Here is a 14,174-nt window from a genome sequence, read left to right as displayed (position 1 = left end):
TAATAAAGGGCTTCCATACATCGTCTCTGCAGTGCTCCATTCTATAAGATTATAGTACCTACCGTGGACACAGTTCGCTATAACTTGCTGGTCCAGGCTCTGGTGTTGAAGCAGCACCCGGTGCTGCTCACTGGACCGGTTGGCACTGGAAAAACCTCTGTGGCCCAGAACGTCCTGCAGGGCTTAAGCAAAAGGTGGACTGCTCTCACTATCAACATGTCTGCCCAGGTTGGTGTTTTTTAAAATATTGTTTCAAGTAAGTCTTTAGATTTCTGTTTTAGATTTAATGCGAATGCTAATTTATGCTTGACACTCTTACCCTAACCCACACATTATCTGGGTGATTTGTAACACCTGCACATGTGAGGTGTGTGTGCCGCGTCACACAGAAAGCTGATCCACCTTCACCTGCAAAGTGAGAGGCTTTAAAAATGACTGATGACAGATATTACCCATACTCCTGCATGTTTCAGTGTGCATGAGTGCATCCGCCTGCATCCTGCCACATAGATGTTAATATGCTCCATCTAAGCAACATCACAATTTCAGTAAAAGTCATACATTGTGCCAAGGTCCCACCAGTGGGCACAGTATTACTAGACGGCTCTGATGAAGGGCTCCAATGATGAGGGGTACTTATAACCATCACACACCTTTACGGCTATTACAGTTATTATCATGCACTCTTACAGCCCTCCTGTCCCGTCCATCACTGTCACCACCAGCTTTTCACTGGCAGCTCGCCTGGACAGAAGAGATTCTAACAGAGCACATCTGTTTTATTTTACATTTTATTTTCATTTACACAATCTGAACCATTACATTTTATCATGATAAAAGCACTTTTTTTTCTGAAATTACAGTTGCAAATCTTCTGCCACGGTTGTATTGAGGTTTGGACTTTGACTAGGTCGTTCTAACACACAAATATTCTTTGATCTAAGACAGGGGTATCCAAGCTTTTTGTCATGCGGGTCAAAATTGTCAGCTCAAATGTACTGCCAAGAAAATATAAAGAAATTTAAATCACCAAAAATGTTGTGATTTTTTTTTATCCACTTAATCACAAACTATAAACTATTTTAATTAACAAATAATCTGATTTTTTTTTTATCCTACTGACTTATTGTATGGCCTTTGTTTCATGACAGTCTGTTGGATGTTTGCAGCTAGTCAGCAGCTACTGCTCTGCAGAAATCAGTGTCATGTGGGATTTTTTTGATTTTAGGTATTCACTACTGAAGAAGCCTGACTAACAACAGCTTGTAATGTGTTATTTATTTTGTACCCAGATATCCTCCAACAACATCCAGGCCATCATAGAGAGCCGAACAGAGAAGAGAACCAAAGGCATGTATTTCCCGATAGGCGGGAAGCAGATGCTGTGTTTTCTGGACGACCTCAACATGCCGGCCCACGACACGTTTGGTTCCCAGCCGCCGCTGGAGCTGCTGCGCTTTTGGATTGGCTACGGCTTCTGGTACGACCGCCAAAAGCAGACACCAAAGTATGTCAAGGTGAGAAGTGATCTGTTGAGGAAAGTAGAACTGAGGTCTGTGGTCCAATACACAGTCAGGGCTTACGGTATTGTTTCATTGATGTTATGGAATAATACCGGACGTCTAATTCTCGGTTTATCTGTGTCAGGACATGTTCTTGCTGGCATCCATGGGACCTCCTGGTGGAGGAAGGACTCAGATCTCTGCTCGATTTCAAAGTAGTTTCAACCTCATCAATATGACTTTTCCAAGTGTAAGTTCTGCTTGTCTCCATATAAAAATAAAGAACAAAGCACTTGAGTTGTATTCTCAAAGAGATTAGCACCCACTGTACAATGTTTTTCTTTTGCTTTCATAATACCAACAGTTATATGTTGTATATTATTTTATTACAATTTTGTGTGAACACGGTAAAGGAAATATGACAATATCAGATTCTGAAATATTAGAAGATGCCGGCAGTCTCTTAACACCCTACAATTTCTATTTTAAAATTCCACAAATTGGGGATATCATAACATTTGTACATTTTTTGTGTATTTGACTTAAGGTATCAGGGTTTTTATCATTAATCCAAGTGTTTTTGAACTCCTTCACTGATTTTCACTAAGTAAGAGCGGTATTGGCCGTTGCTTTGTGTTTAGTTGTGCCCAGACAGACTGCTGTCTGTGTGATAGAGATAGCAGACGGCAACCGAAATAAATACTAGTCAATAAATGTTGACATTTATGACAAAGTTTATAAAACATAACAAACTTTTTACACCAGTCGTGTCTATTCACATTTAACTGGAATTGCACCAATATATGGTACAAGCTGAATAATCAACAAGTCACATCAAAACAATAAGGAAACATGCTAACATTAGCCTAGCACTTCTGCTAAGTGCTGCAAATAGTTGTATGTTCTTGCCAGGTTTTTTCTTTTTCTTTTGTTCCTTTAGCAATTTTTATTTTTGATATCTCTGCATGCAGGAGTCCCAGATAAAGAGCATCTTCAGCACCATGCTCAACCAGAAGCTACAAGTCTTTAGGGAGGAGGTGAAGCCTATTGGAGACTCTGTGACTCAGGCCACTTTGGAACTGTACAACTCTGTCACAGCATCCTTTCTTCCCACTCCAGCCAAGATACACTACCTCTTCAACCTCAGAGATATCTCAAAGGTACACACAGAACTGGCTGAAAAATGATTCACACAGGTTTTTCAGGATTGTCCTTCTAAAATATCTGTTTTTATCTCTAGGTTTTTCAGGGTTTGCTTAGGGCTCACCCGGAGTACCAAGATACTCATAATGACATCATCAGACTGTGGATCCACGAGTGCTTCAGGTAAACTGAACATCTCTCAAAGTTGTCGTGAGTTAAACCCATACAAATAAAAAAATGCAGTCTCCATATAAGTTAGTTCATTTCCCTCTAGTTTTTCGTAATTCTGCAGTTGTCTAAAGTCATTCAAAATCTACAGATCCCCATAATTCGTGCTTATGCATAATTGTGAGTTTAATGCAGATTTTCCGCAAAATCATCGGATTTAAGTGACTGGTAACTCTCACCACCAGGTGGCAGTATTTCTTACTTCTACCACTTTGCTTCCTCAACTTTACTTGATGTCAAGTTACAGTCCGTGATTGATATGGCGAGTGACAAAAATCGAGGCATTTAAGATCTTTAAAGAATAAAATGTCTTTTTTTTATATATTCTATCTTTAAATTTTGGAAGTGGTTTAATGAGGGAACAAAATGCAAAATTTCTAGCAAATATTTTCAAAGTAGCAACACACAATTTTCAAAGTAGTACCACACAATCAGTGGTTAATAACAAAAGCAATCACAAAATCCTGGTGGAATTGATTTAAAAAGCTTTTACATGTTTTCATGTTATGAAAATTCCACACCTCCCTCCCCGCACCCGTTTTTGCCAACAAAACTTTTATTAACCTTTTTTGATCAATAATGTGCGCAGATTGGTCCTGAGTAAGGAGAAGATCATTCTTGTCTCCACACATTTTCCGTTTATTTTTCCGTATCAGTCCATGAAGCATCCATGAATCCATTTCTCATATTTCCAGTCAAAAGGCAACTTACATAATTAAATGACATCACATGGGATGCACATAAAATGTCAGAAGGGGGAGAGTGAAGATTAAGTGGAAGCAGATGCTTGTGTACCAGCATGCCCAGGTTCTGTCCTTCTGGGGAAATATTGGCAACTCTTTTCTGCTTGAAGTGGCTAAACTTTGTTCTCAAGGATTGCAGCAGATGTTCATTTACATATAGAACGTTATTTAATGTGACCACAATTTGTGCTCAGGAAAAATAAAAAAGTAATGGTATTAAATTCATTGTTCACCGTCCACTAATGCAATCTTCTTAACGTGTGTGTACAAAAGAATTTCATTCAGTGTTTGCTTTCAGGGTGTTCTCGGATCGACTCGTAAACCAAACTGACGCAAATACATTCATAACTCTCCTGGAGGAAAAACTGGCCTCCCTCTTCAATCTCACTTTCCATGGCATCTGTCCGACCAAACATTCACCAGTATTTGGTATCGTCATCACAAATACTACCCAAAATAACTTTTACTACGCGTTCAATTCAAATTATAGCGCAGGTAAGATTATGAAGAATGTTTACAATGTTTTTTGTTTTTTTTTGTTTGTGCTGATTAGGTGATTTTATGGGTAGCGCTGGTGGATATGAAGACATTGTGGATATGAAGAATCTGAAGAAGTTCATGGAAAACCAGCTTTCTGATTACAACCAGACACCTGGAGTTGTTCACATGGACCTGGTGCTCTTCAGAGACGCCATCGAACACAGTACGTCTGAAAACACAACTCACAATATCTGAGCTTTCCAAATTATTATTCAGTTCAATGTCAAAAGCTTAAACATTGAAACAAAGTAAATTTTTTGTAGATGTCTTTGGGCTCTAGATATGAATAAACTCTGGCTGGGTTAGGGAACCACAGTTGCCCACAAATAGCTGAAATCCACAAATATTTGAACTTACTGAGAAGTGCTTATAACTGCCTATTTTTATATAGTAAACCTTAATATGCATTAACAGTGGAAACTGTTTTGGCACTATGATAAAAGTAAACATCTACCTTATCCCCGCTCTTGGGAGTACAGCCAGTCAGCTTCAAGGAAAATAGAAGGTGCTTCTGGATTGGCTGCCTTGCAAACTCCAACCAAGAAGCAGGTCAAGTAGCATTGCCCTTTGGCATTTCAGCTTTCCAAGCTTAATTTTCTTTCAAATGCTTTAGATACGCTGTACAAAGAAAATCCAGCAACAGGCAAATGTTTATATGTTGAGAAATTGTAGATTGTCAAATTTATGTAAATGCACCATCTATCTAAGAGAGGGAAAAATAAAAACTAGTGAACCAGCAGAGATATATATGTTTGTACCAAAACTATTTTAGTAATGTTTTTGTATCACTGTTGCTTTTGATTATTCCCTTCCCCTGCTACATTACTTCAACAATCCTGGTTGTCAACATGTGAACTTGTTGGAAGCCTTGATGAATCTATAGCCTCTTTCCTCCACAGTAACCCGTGTTGTACGTGTGATCAGCCAGATGAGAGGCAACATGCTTCTTGTTGGTATTGGGGGCTCCGGTAGACAGAGTCTCTCTAAGCTGGCTGCCTTCATCTGTGAATATGAAGTGTTCCAGGTGGAAGTGACCAAACAATACCGCAAGCAAGAGTTCAGAGAGGGTAAGACCAAGCCAACAACTTTACCTTAAAGTGGTTGTTATTTCATCAACAAGCCCCTCCTTCCACCTCAACATAGGAAGGCCAACTCCTCATTAGCTGCTTATCTACCTTTCAGCATAGCGTGTTTAAGTTACCCCGTCCCTTATGCCGCCCTGGGAAACCGCCCATATGTGAAAAAGCGTCACGAAGTACACACACAGATATTTGACGGACAGAAAAATATTGGAATAGTGAAGGTGTCCTCTTCTATCTGATAAGTTTCTGATGTGTTTGTGTTTAATTTCAGACATCAAGAAGCTCTACCGGTTAGCTGGGGTGGACAACAAGCCTACAGTGTTTCTCTTCAATGACACGCAGATTGTCGATGAATCCTTCCTGGAGGACATCAACAACATCCTGAGCTCTGGAGAGGTTCCCAACCTCTACAAGTCAGATGAGTTTGTAGAGGTCTGTGTTGTCTTCTCGCCTTCCCTCTTCCCTCTAGCATTTGTCAATTTCATTAACAATTCCAATACAACACATCTCAGTGTAAGCTGAGTCAGCTGACTGTATGCCTCATATTAATCAGCTCTAGTGTTTGTTTTGTTATGTTTTTTGCAGGTGTGTAACGCCCTGTCAGAGTCTGCCAAGAAAGACAACGTGGTGGAGACCCCTGATTCACTGTTCAGCTATTTGATCGAGCGAGTCAGGAACAACCTGCATATAGTTCTCTGCATGAGCCCAGTGGGAGAACCCTTCAGGTAAGTCTTAGATACGACTGGGAATGCATTCACAGCATATCTGTTTTGAGGTAATAAAGGCTGAAAACAAGAAGTCAAAGTTTTGTCCAAGTACAACAATTACCATTCACAACAATTATGAGCTCTCATGGAAATGGTCCACTTCCTTATGTTTTTGTTTTTATTCTTCATCCTTTCTTTTCTATTCCTTACTTACTGCCTGTCTTCATGTTTTATTTTCTTCCTTCAATCCTTCCTTCATTCCTTCTTTTGTATGTTCCTTCCTTCTTACCTTAATTTCTTTTTTTATTCCTCTGTAACCGTCACGCTTCCTTCCTCCTTCCTTCCTTTCTATCTTTTTTTTTTTCTTCCGTTCCTTCCTTCATTCCCTCTGTTCCTTCTTTCATTCCTCAACTTCTTCCTTTATTTCTCTCTTTTGCTCTTTCTTTCTTCTTTTCTATCTTGATTTCTTCCTATATGATTGATCACTTTAGACATGTGTTTAAAACAGTTAAAATTTCACAATAAAAATGTGTAGAAAGCTACAGAAGAGGATCAGCACGTGGCGACCTGTCAGCCACTTAGAAATTCTGATCCGTTCCTCCAGAAAGTTATTTCTCCTTCTGCACATTTCACATCTGTCATTAAAGCAGATTGCTCCTCGGTGCCCATCTGCACTAAAGTCAAAATTAAGAACTAATTATCTCCCTTAAAACTAAGAGACAAAATAATGATTTAAAATGTTTCCCAAGCAATCACAAGAGTACTTGGAATTCAGTCAAAGACAATGCATTACAGTGATGATTATTTTTTCATGTTGGTCAGAAATACAGAGAGAACACAGAGCAACTTTGAGTCAACAGGAGCAAATAAACTCACAGGAGTGAATTTGCAGAGAGGAGACTTGTTGTTACGGCAAACACCACTGTTCGTAGAAAAAACACTTCTCCCCCCTGTGGCGTTTGTGCCCCACAGGACGATGGCCATACATGCTACTGCTAATTGGACTGGCAGCTCTGGCACTTTCACATTGCCACGGCTAATCACCACTCTCTGTGTGACCTGTTGTACCACACAGTACACTTTGCTTCCCCTCACCGTGGGAAGGGCCAGCATTGGTTTGTTTGAAGCTTGTGTGGCATTCTAGTAACAGCTTGCCTATGTTATTAACCCCTCCAACTAAATGTAGTTTTGTGGATGAAAAAAGGGTATAATGCATTTTCTCTCGGTAAAGGACAGGCAGACATATAATCTGACAACTTTGAGTGATGCTATTAAAACTAAAACACCTATTCAGCAACTGGCTTTTATATTGGTTTTATTTTTAAATATAATCAGAGAATCGGAAGCTATTTTTAAAACGTATTTGTTTTCTTTAAAAAATGTAAATGATAGTTTAAAATCTTAACAAAATAGAATACAACCAGCTAACTAGAATAAAGTAAACCTGCTTTGTTTCTTTGTGATTCTACTCCTAGTATTAATGGATTTCTGATAAAGCTGATGACAACTGGTTACTTTGACAAGTTAGTTTCTTTAGTTGCTTCTCTTGTTGCAAATCTTTGTTTTATTACAGCAACTTTGTGACTGGTGGTCGTATTTGCTACTGAGATATTAAAAAAAACTGATTTCAGTATTTTTGTCGAGGGATTTTTTAAATGAAAAACTGGAGAAAACTCAAATGGAATTAACTAGGAAAACATATAACCCTTTATTTTGGCGGCAATGTGGAGAAATGTATGTGTGGAAGGTTGACGTTGTCATTACATTTAGCCTTCATGTTCTGCTGAAGACTTCAGTTCTGTCGCTGCCTGAATGACTTACAAACACATCTCTCAACATGTCATAGAAATGTAAAATTTCCTTTTAAACTGACATCAAACTGACAGCTGCTGACATCATTTCTATTTCCACTGACTTTTAAATACATACTGAAAATATCTCCCTTTGCGTTTTCTCCCTTCAGTAAAAGTAAGGAGTTTCGTCATCGGTTTCCCGGTAATTTTCAGATCCAATTTTTGAGTTTCTGACTGGCTGGTGACCAGTCCGTGCCAATCGTCTGTTTCTGTCCGCTGCATCTCTGCTCTTCAGCCAACACTCTTTCACACATCCTGTCGCTACATAAACATTTATGACTGTCTCCTAACAGAAACCGCATCCTGCAGTTCCCAGCGATAGTAAACTGCACCACCATTGACTGGTTTTCTGAGTGGCCCAAAGACGCCCTGCTGGAGGTGGCTGAGAGGTACCTGGATGGACTGGATCTGGGCTCTGCTGAGGGGGTAAACGACAGACGGATACAAACACACACTCTTCTTTTTTCTCACTTTGATATCTGCTTTTGGGCTGTCTTCATATGTGCTGTTGAATGTCGTAGATCCACAGGAAGGTCGCCAGTATATTTGTGACCACTCACCAGTCCGTGGAAAACGTCTCCCAGATGATGAAGGTGGATCTGAAGAGATATAATTATGTAACACCCACCAACTACTTGGAGCTAGTGTCTGGATATAAAAAGTATGCAGTTACTCACTCTCACTTGTATGTCCACACTAAACACCAAAAGACTCAACTAGCTGATTCTTATATGGATCATAAATGTGCCTTTTGAGTGTGTACATTATGCATACAGTTATGATAAACACTAATTGCACCCATCTGCATTCACAAGATTATCTAGAAAGAAAACATATCAGCCAGATGCTGCTGATTAAGTAAAAAAAGTCCAGACCCCAAATTGACTGAAATCCTCTGGTGGGACCACAAGAAAGCAGAGACAAATGTCAACAAACAAACATCTATGATGTGTAATGTTCTTGGTTGCTTTATTGTTTTTTATCCATAACTGTACATTGTCATGTTTTTTAATCCACAAACGTAATCCCCCACGAGTGAAAGACTCATGGGGAGAGATTGCAGATGTTTTTTTTTTCTGTTTGTTTCTCTCCAGACTGTTGGGGGAGAAGCGCAGTGAGTTGGGGGAGCAGGTGAGCAAACTGCGAAACGGCCTTTTCAAAATCAACGACACCCGGGAGAAAGTAGAGGCCATGACTGTGGAGCTGGAGGAGGCCAGGGAGGAGTTGGTGGAGTTCCAGAGGCAGTGTGACCAGTACCTAGCTGTCATTTTGAAGCAAAAGAGTGAGGCTGATGAACAGCAGAAGGTAAGTGTGATGAAGATGTGTCAGTGAATACTTACAAAAGAAACAAAACAAAATGGATGAAGTCATCGGCTCTGTTTTGTTCAGATGGTGAGTGAGAAAAGCGAGAGGATTCGAGCAGAGGAGCTACAGTGTAAAGCCATGGCTCAAAATGCACAAAGGGAGCTGGACAAAGCCATGCCTGCTCTCGAAGAGGCCCTGAAGGTAGCCGTTTGTCTTCCATCACATTTACAGCTTTGACTTTATTTCTTCTTTCACTGCCACTCATTTCTCATTCCTTACTCTTAGGCCCTGGAATCTCTAAACAAGAAGGACATGACAGAGATCAAGTCTTACGGCCGTCCTCCAGTGCTGGTGGAGACCGTCATGCAAGCTGTCATGACCCTTCTTGGCAAAGAGCCGACCTGGGCTGAAGCCAAGAGACAGCTTGGTGAGAGAAAACAACAGCTGACATGCTTGGAAAATGAGTCCTGTATTAACAAAGTAGTATATGTTTGTTTAAAAGATTGAAAATAATGAACTACTGAACAGAAAAACTCAGAACTATTAAAATGTAAGTCTATCACAGAATTCCACCCTAAAACTTGGAGATACTTGTCTTCCAAGTTTATTTTGTCATTGAGTTAAAAAGTTCCCAGAATGAGAAATATATGCAGCCAGAATTTGGACCTAATACTTATATATGCAGATTTTCCCCCACTGATTAAATGCACTCAAATTAATGCCTGTTATTCAACACGCACCAAGAATAACATTGGAAGCATTTTGCTGCCATCTAGTGGTCAGAATTAGACCCGACTTGGCTGATTTGCACACTAAATACCTCAATTTATGTGTCTTATGTGCTGGACTGATATCAAAACTGTACTTTATTTACATTCATTTTTTGAGAGCAAAATAAGTAATTTGCATAAAACCATAAATAGGCACTAAGGGGTTAAAAGGTTTACAATATTTAAGTGTGAAATTACACCGCTGCAATGAAAGTTGGTTTTATTTTATTGCTTTGTTTTATTGCCTTCCACACTAGAAGTTTGTAAATGTACTTTGGAAGGCACGTAAAGTGACCTTAAACTGTTTCTGGCAGGCGAGCCCAACTTCATCAAAACATTGATCAACTATGACAAGGATAACATAACGGACCGTGTTCTGAAGAGGATCGGCCAATACTGCAGGCAGGTGGACTTCCAGCCAGAGATCATTGGGAAAGTGTCACTGGCTGCCAAGTCCCTCTGCATGTGGGTCCGAGCCATGGAGGTAAGAGGGTGTTTATCCTCACAGAACACCATGCACAGAGCGGTTTATAGCTATGGCAGAATAATAAGTCAACCAATCATCACACATTAAAATGAACTCTCCAGGTGTACGGACGAATATACCGGGAGGTTGAACCAAAGCGGGCGTTGCTGAACACTGCAATGGCCGCTTTAGCAGAAAAAGAAGCTGCTCTGGATGATGCTATGAGAAAATTACAAGAGGTATAAATAATGGTGGCTTTCTTTTCTCTCTTACACATTTCAAAGTGATGCTACAATCAGTGCTTTTGGGGGCGCAGGTGGCGGATAAGCTGAATGCACTGCAAAAGCAACATGCCGAGAAGCTGGCTATGAAGGAGAGTTTGAGAGTCAAATCTCAGGAGATGGAGTTGAAACTGGACCGAGCCGACAAACTGGTGACAGGACTGGCTGGGGAAAGGGTCCGCTGGCATGAGAGAGTGACTGTAAGCCTTAGATTTCAAGATGTTCAAGTGCAAGAGTTAGATTAGGATGTAGATGCATATTTCAGCAGACTGCTGGGGGTCATAAAAAGCTCCTGTCTAACCATTTCACCCATAGACACTCATAAGTTTGAGTTATTTAAGCTCAGTGTCAGACAGACATACAGTTGAAACAACACGTTTACATACACTGAATAAAAAAAAACCATCCATCTTTTAATCTCACTCTCAAGTTAAATGAAATATGTCCACACATATGCAAAACTCAAAGGAACACTTGCCATAAAGTGTGAGTGCAGATGAGGGCAATCTGTGAGTTTAATTCATTCACAAAGCTAGTACTTGGTGTTTTATCCTAGCCTTTTTAGTTTGCTGTCTGGCTTTGGTGCTACTTTAAACTGTTTGTTATAAACCAACATTCAGACACGGGAGAACTCATGATCATGATCAGTGGGTGTGCTGCAGGGTCTTGAGAGAAACATGGCATTCCTTGTTGGAGACTGCCTGCTCGCTTCGTCCTTCTTGTCCTACATGGGGCCCTTCCTGTCCAATTACAGAGACTCGCTGCTCGGCATCTGGATGAAAGAGGTCAAAACAACGCTCCACTTTGACATGAGACTTCAACAGCTTTTACACTAATTCACAGAGAATAAATGTGATTTCTCTCTCTCTTTCTGTCCGTGTTCTCGGCTCAGGTTCTGGCTTCAGAGATCCACTGCACCCCAGGATTCAGTTTTGCTGTATTTCTGTCCAAACCAACAGTGGTGAGAAACTGGAATATTCAGGGTCTGCCATCTGACGCGTTCTCCACTGAGAACGGAATTATCATCACCCGCGGGAACAGGTAGGGACACACAGCAAGCTGAAGAGTTGTTTAATTTTTCCTTATTATTTTACTAAGAAGTCCTTCTAAAGTACATTTTTAGAAGGAAACCTGACTAAGAACCACGCTAGTGTACAGTATATAAAGAAATATTAAAGTGTGCAGACAATTAAAACATCATAAAATTCACTGAAGTACAAAAGAAATATAAAAAAACTTTCAAGAATAGAGCATAAAATTAAATATTTTAAAGATGTTAGAGAACAGGTTGTTTTAACCTCCAGTGGGCCAAAAGAAGCGGTTTGTCTTTCATCGCTCTTGTTTTTGCATCAGATTTACAGGAGTACCAGAAACATGTGAACCTTTTTAAGTAAAAAAAACAAATAAGATTTTAAAAAATCAGTAAGTAAAAACACACACACAACTAATTGTGTTACAATTTTCTAAATTTCATGTAATTAATGAATTAATTAAAATTAACATGTTGGAGTCAAAGCCAAAAAAACATACAAAAATCAGTTCAGTTAGGATTCTTCAGTTTTAATTCTTATTGTGAAAATTTCTACATTATTTTCAGAGTACACGGTGTTCCAAATTTTTATGCAAATTGGTTTTAAGTGTCATAAAGATAACAATTTTTGTCGTGCTATTAAATATATAGATGGTATTGTGTGTCAGGGCTCTTTGAATCACTATAATTAATTTCAGAGAGCTGGTTGATTAGTTTATCTGGTGAGCTCAATTAAAGGAGGATGCTCCACATTATTAAGCAGCCCACAGGTTTCAAGCAATATGGGAAAGAGAAAGAATCTCTCTGCTGACGAAAATCATCAGATAGTGTAGTGCCGTATGACAAGGTATGAAAACATTAGATATTTAACAAAAACTGAAGCGTTATTGTACTGTGAAGAAATTTGTGGCTGATTCAGAACAAAGATGGGTTTGTACAGATAAAGGTATAATGAGGAAGGTTTCTGTTAGACAAATTCATCGGATTAAGAGAGCAGCTGTTAAAATGCCCTTACAAAGCAGCAAACAGTTATTTGAAGCTGCTGGTGCCTCTGGGACCTCAAGGTGGACGATCCTCCAGAGGCTTGTGGTGCATGAACCTACTATTCGACCTCCCCTAACCAGAGCTCACAAGCAGAAACGGTCGCAGTGGGCCCAGCCTTACATGAAAATTAATTTTCAAACAGACTTGTTCACTGATGACTGCTGTGCAACCCTGGATGGTCCAGATGGACGCAGTAGTGGATTGGTGGTGGATGGCCACCACCTTCCAACACGGTTGTGACGTCAGCAAGGAGGTGGTGGAGTCATTATTTGGGCCTAAATCATGGGGAGATAATCATTGGTCGGCCCCTTCAGAGTCCCTGAAGGTGTGAAAATGATCTCAGCAAAGTAGATTGACTTTCTGACTGATCACTTTCTATCATGGTTCAAAAAGAAGAGCCGTACCTTCCTTAGCAAAATCATCTTCATGCATGACAATGCACCATCTCATGCTGCAAGGAATACCACTGTGTCATTGGCTGCTATGGGCATGAAAGGGGAGAAACTCATGGTGTGGTCACCATCCTCCTCTGACCTCAACCCTATTAAGAACCTTTGGAGTTTCCTCAAGCAGAAGATCTGAGGGTGGAATGCAGTTCATATCAAAACAGCAGCTCTGGGAAGGTTTTCTGACATCCTGCAAAGAAATTCAAGTAGAAACGTTCCACAAACTCACAAGTTCAATGGATGCAAGAATTGTGCAGGTGATATCAAAGAAGGGGTCCTATGGTAACATGAAACTCGGTCTGTTAAGATGTTTTTGATTGAAATAGCTTTTGATTTTAGTACGTGACCACTTAATGATGCACATTCAAAGAATGACCGTTTGCAGTTCTTTATAATCCATAAAATGTTTAGAAAATTTGCTGTGCATAATAATTTAGAACAGTGCATTTTGAGGTTGTTGTTTTGTTGTTTTTTTTAAATACTGTTCTCATGGGGAGCTTTGTTCATTAAAATTTGATTTATACTGTAATAGTTTATGACTTGAAAATTATACTGACCATCATTTGTATTGACTATTTAGGAAAATCTCAGAAAATATCACTTGCATAATAATTTGGAACATGGTGTGTTTTGCAATCTATGGAACGCCTAAAGTCAAAAAATGTATACATAACTTATACATGTGTAACTTAAATGTTTACGATTAGAACATTGCATCAGACCAATCAAAACCCATTTTGATACAGAAATGTGAGCTGAATGAAAAGTACGTTTAACAGGTGCTTAAAGGTTGATACTTTCTGACCATTTATTTAGCATAACATTTAGGTCACTACCACAACTTTCACCATGACTTTATCATCTACTCTTCAGTGTGACCTAAATAACTTCTCCTCTTTTAAGATGGCCACTGATAGTCGACCCTCAAGGCCAGGCTATGAAGTGGATCAAAAATATGGAAATGGAAGCGGTAAGAGTGACTCTGCACTGCTTTCTGCTGTGTTCTTACCTTTCTCATCCTGCTCCATCAGTGG

The 14,174-nt window shown here is 39.6% G+C and overlaps 1 protein-coding gene across 1 annotated transcript in view; it reads left to right on the top strand.

Moving 5' to 3' along the window:
- Positions 1-14,174, top strand: part of dnah2 (dynein axonemal heavy chain 2) — a 66,718-nt gene that overhangs the window by 35,061 nt on the left and 17,483 nt on the right. The window contains exons 48-68 of the mRNA XM_023345591.1: positions 33-228; positions 1,293-1,517; positions 1,648-1,752; positions 2,474-2,662; positions 2,743-2,828; positions 3,915-4,045; positions 4,170-4,319; positions 5,056-5,223; positions 5,510-5,670; positions 5,824-5,963; positions 8,092-8,224; positions 8,320-8,459; positions 8,893-9,103; positions 9,188-9,304; positions 9,389-9,530; positions 10,188-10,357; positions 10,462-10,578; positions 10,656-10,820; positions 11,283-11,405; positions 11,513-11,661; positions 14,044-14,110. Of these exons, the coding sequence (XP_023201359.1) occupies positions 33-228; positions 1,293-1,517; positions 1,648-1,752; positions 2,474-2,662; positions 2,743-2,828; positions 3,915-4,045; positions 4,170-4,319; positions 5,056-5,223; positions 5,510-5,670; positions 5,824-5,963; positions 8,092-8,224; positions 8,320-8,459; positions 8,893-9,103; positions 9,188-9,304; positions 9,389-9,530; positions 10,188-10,357; positions 10,462-10,578; positions 10,656-10,820; positions 11,283-11,405; positions 11,513-11,661; positions 14,044-14,110 (3,085 nt within the window). The remainder of the gene's footprint in view (positions 1-32; positions 229-1,292; positions 1,518-1,647; positions 1,753-2,473; positions 2,663-2,742; positions 2,829-3,914; positions 4,046-4,169; positions 4,320-5,055; positions 5,224-5,509; positions 5,671-5,823; positions 5,964-8,091; positions 8,225-8,319; positions 8,460-8,892; positions 9,104-9,187; positions 9,305-9,388; positions 9,531-10,187; positions 10,358-10,461; positions 10,579-10,655; positions 10,821-11,282; positions 11,406-11,512; positions 11,662-14,043; positions 14,111-14,174) is intronic.

This window comes from Xiphophorus maculatus, chromosome 14 (assembly GCF_002775205.1).
Source record: "Xiphophorus maculatus strain JP 163 A chromosome 14, X_maculatus-5.0-male, whole genome shotgun sequence".
Taxonomy (NCBI): Eukaryota; Metazoa; Chordata; class Actinopteri; order Cyprinodontiformes; family Poeciliidae; genus Xiphophorus; species Xiphophorus maculatus.
The sequence above is the reverse complement of the archived record's forward strand: the minus strand, read 5'-3'. Positions and strand labels throughout refer to the sequence as shown.